General features: G+C 44.9%; 1 protein-coding gene across 2 annotated transcripts in view; it reads right to left on the reverse strand.

Annotated features, from left to right (window-relative positions):
- Positions 1-2774: 2774 nt before the first annotated feature.
- Positions 2775-3071, reverse strand: part of LOC101858965 — a gene marked incomplete at its 5' end in the record, with an annotated part of 8451 nt that continues 8154 nt past the window's right edge. For both annotated transcript variants that reach the window (XM_013087277.1, XM_013087276.1), the window contains 1 exon segment: positions 2775-3039. In XM_013087277.1, coding sequence (XP_012942731.1) covers positions 2859-3039 — 181 coding nt within the window.

Consider the following 3071-nt stretch of genomic DNA (forward strand, 5'->3'; position numbering starts at 1 on the left):
CCCCTCTCTCTCTCTCTCAGCCTCACCCCTCCTCTCTTGGTCAATACCCCCTCCCGTTAGCCTCAACAACTCCCCTCCACATCCCTTCCACCTTAACCCTTCCACCCTCCTCTCCCTAGCCTATATTTATAGATTATAGATCTAAAATATTTTATTCTTCGTGCAGACCACTGTCTGGCTCACCCATCACAAGAGTTCTAGTAAAGAGTATGAGTTTAAAGCCTCTCTCAAAATTATAATTACTAATTAGTATAATTACTATTAGGTTGTTAAAGAGGCTGAACCTCCGAATTTAACGTCCGTCTCCGATAGGACCAGACCAAAATGGGTTGAGAACCTTGAAAACTGCCCAAAATAACCCGAGTTCAAGAACACCCAGTCTTAGGTTTTAGTTTTAGTAAGAGTTTTACAGCACTTGCAACACAACAATAAGGTCATATAAGTGCCGAAGAACAGATTTGTTACAAGAGAGTAACATACACAAAAAGAGGAGAGATAAGGACGACAGATGTTTGATAGGAAAGAAGGTGCAAACCACACCAGAGCACCCGCCAACCACCCACACACCCAGTCTGGTGTTCGAAGAAGAAGAAAAAGAAGAAGAAAAAGAAGAAGAAGAAGAAGAAGAAGAAGAAGAAGAAGAAGAAGAAGAAGAAGAAGAAGAAGAAGAAGAAAGGTAAGACAGACATACAGAAACAGTCGAGTTGAAAAAAAGAGGCCCTGGCAGTGGCACCCTCCAACCACCCGAAATAGTATCGCATAGATGTGTGCTGTCTGAGAAAGTTCCATGCAACATGCCTAAGCCTATCCTATGTCTATTGATCCAAATGTATTAAACCGCATATCTTTATGACTACCTGCTGCAGCAGTCGACGAAGAATGGTGACTATCGTGACGGACTCCAGTACAACAACTGACAGTATTGTTGGTGGCACATAGATAGGCTGTTCTATTTATAACTCATCGAGAACACACTTTCGGATCATTCTACAAGGCTTTAAGTAAGTCGCGCTGTTTCTGACGCTTAAAAAAAAAAAAAAAAGAAGAAGAAGAAGCCTAACTTTTTTTTCGATACTTTTTTTAAAGTTCTGTTTTCTTTATCTGCAACATAAAAGGGCAATCAACAACATGCATACAAAACAGAGAAAGACGCAAAGCATGATGGTTCGAAACAGGGCCAGATTAAGGGGAGGGCCCAAGGATAGGCTTATTTTTATGTCACTAACAGAATCACAAACGCAGTGGGGCAGCATGAAGATCTTCTGACCACAGTGAAGAGAAGAAAATTAAAATGGTATGGACATGTCACAAGATCCACAGGACTTGCCAAAACAATCCTACAAGGAACCGTACAAGGAGAGAGAAAGCGAGGAAGGCAGAGAAAGAGAGGGGAGGACAACATCACAGAGTGGACAGGGAAGACAATGGGTGACAATCTGAGGAAAGCAGAGGACGAGAGAAATGGCGGGAGCTGGTTGTCAGCAGATGCAGTGGTGCCCCCACGGTTGCCCCAACCACGGGATAGAAGAAGAAGAAGAAGAAGAAGAAGAAGAAGAAGAAGAAGAAGAAGAAGAAGTCCAAAATAAGGGGAAGGCCCAAGGATAGGCTTGTTTGTTTTGCCACTAACCCTTGTCTGTGGTCTTCTGCTGAGCGGACAGATTGGGTCCGCAACGCACTTTGTACGAAGTCCCCTTAGTGAATCGACAAATCAATCGCCAACCGATTGCCCGACTCGTCGACTGAGAACAAACGCGTTTGTTTTTTAGGTGACGAGTCGGGCGATCGGTTTGTGCTACGATATTGTTTTAGTTTTTGTAGAGGTTTTACGGCGCTCGCAACTGCATAAAGTCATATGAGCGCCAGTGCTACGATATGCCAAGCCGTTTGGTGCCCTCAGTCTGGCTAGCAAACGGACCCGACCCGATCGTTCCAACAAAAGGCACTGGGTATTAGGGGCTTAGGTAGAGCGAAGGTAAAGACTAAAAGCCAGTGCCCCCGTGTGCTATTTTTGTATGTCCAATTCTGCCTGATCTACTTAAAGGTGGCGATTGGCCTGACCAGATACCTGAGTTTTCTCACATGTTTTGTTTGTTTTAGTAAAGTTTTACGGCGCTCGCAACTGCAAAAGGACATATAAGCGCCAAGGGGTGGATGTCAACAGAGAAGTTCAAACGGGGAATCAGGTCTATTCAGCTCACTTCTTTAGCCTCAACAGCATTAAGTCTGCTTCGACCATAAAGACACCCCGGAAATAGCAATTCTTATGAGTGTGACAAACATACAAAAGAAGTAGAGGAAAAATGACGTTGTAAGGATGAGGAAAGAAAAAGCAGCATTTCCCCCTATTTTGTTCCGGCACAGTATGAGCATGACATTGATAAATCAGCCCATTAACAATTCTACAGCACTTAAGAACATTGTTAATATCCCCCTTTCGGGAATGGCTTAAAGACAACTTCAGTCGGTAGCACTGCCCTGAGGGGGGGGGGGGTCACATGTTCGTTAAGATCTTCATAAACCAGACGCATCATCATCAGACGTTCTCATCTACAATAGCTCTAAATGAACTTAATCAAACAAAGCTGGGTTTTTTTTTCTAATTTTAATCGAATCCTGCTGGGGACAGATGACACCTCAAGTAGAAAGTTGTTGCTGTTGTTGTTGCTGTTGTTGGTGCTGTTGTTGTTGCTGTCTTTGTTGATGTTGCAGCTGATGTTGTTGTTGCTGAGTTTTTTTGTTGCTGCTGCTGTAGTTGTTATTGTTCCTGTTCTTGCTGCTGATGCTACTGCTGTCTTTACTGCTGTTGTTGTTGTCTTTATTGTAGTAGCTGCTGCTGCTGCTGTTGCTGAAGCCGCCGGTCAGGGAATGAAGTCCCTCCGTCTGTAGGTGAAGAAGGGGTCCTGCATCCTGCAAGAGTGCCTAACCTTCTCCACCATGCGTCTCCAGTGTATGTTGTACAGCGTCCCCGCGCTGTGCCGGACTACGCGGATCGGATGCTCGTTGGCCCGGGCTTCTGCTTCTTCTTCTTGGCGCGCGTACCTGGGGCAGTGGGGGAGGAGGTGTGGGGGTTT

This window comes from Aplysia californica, unplaced genomic scaffold, assembly GCF_000002075.1.
Source record: "Aplysia californica isolate F4 #8 unplaced genomic scaffold, AplCal3.0 scaffold00568, whole genome shotgun sequence".
Lineage (NCBI taxonomy): Eukaryota > Metazoa > Mollusca > Gastropoda > Aplysiida > Aplysiidae > Aplysia > Aplysia californica.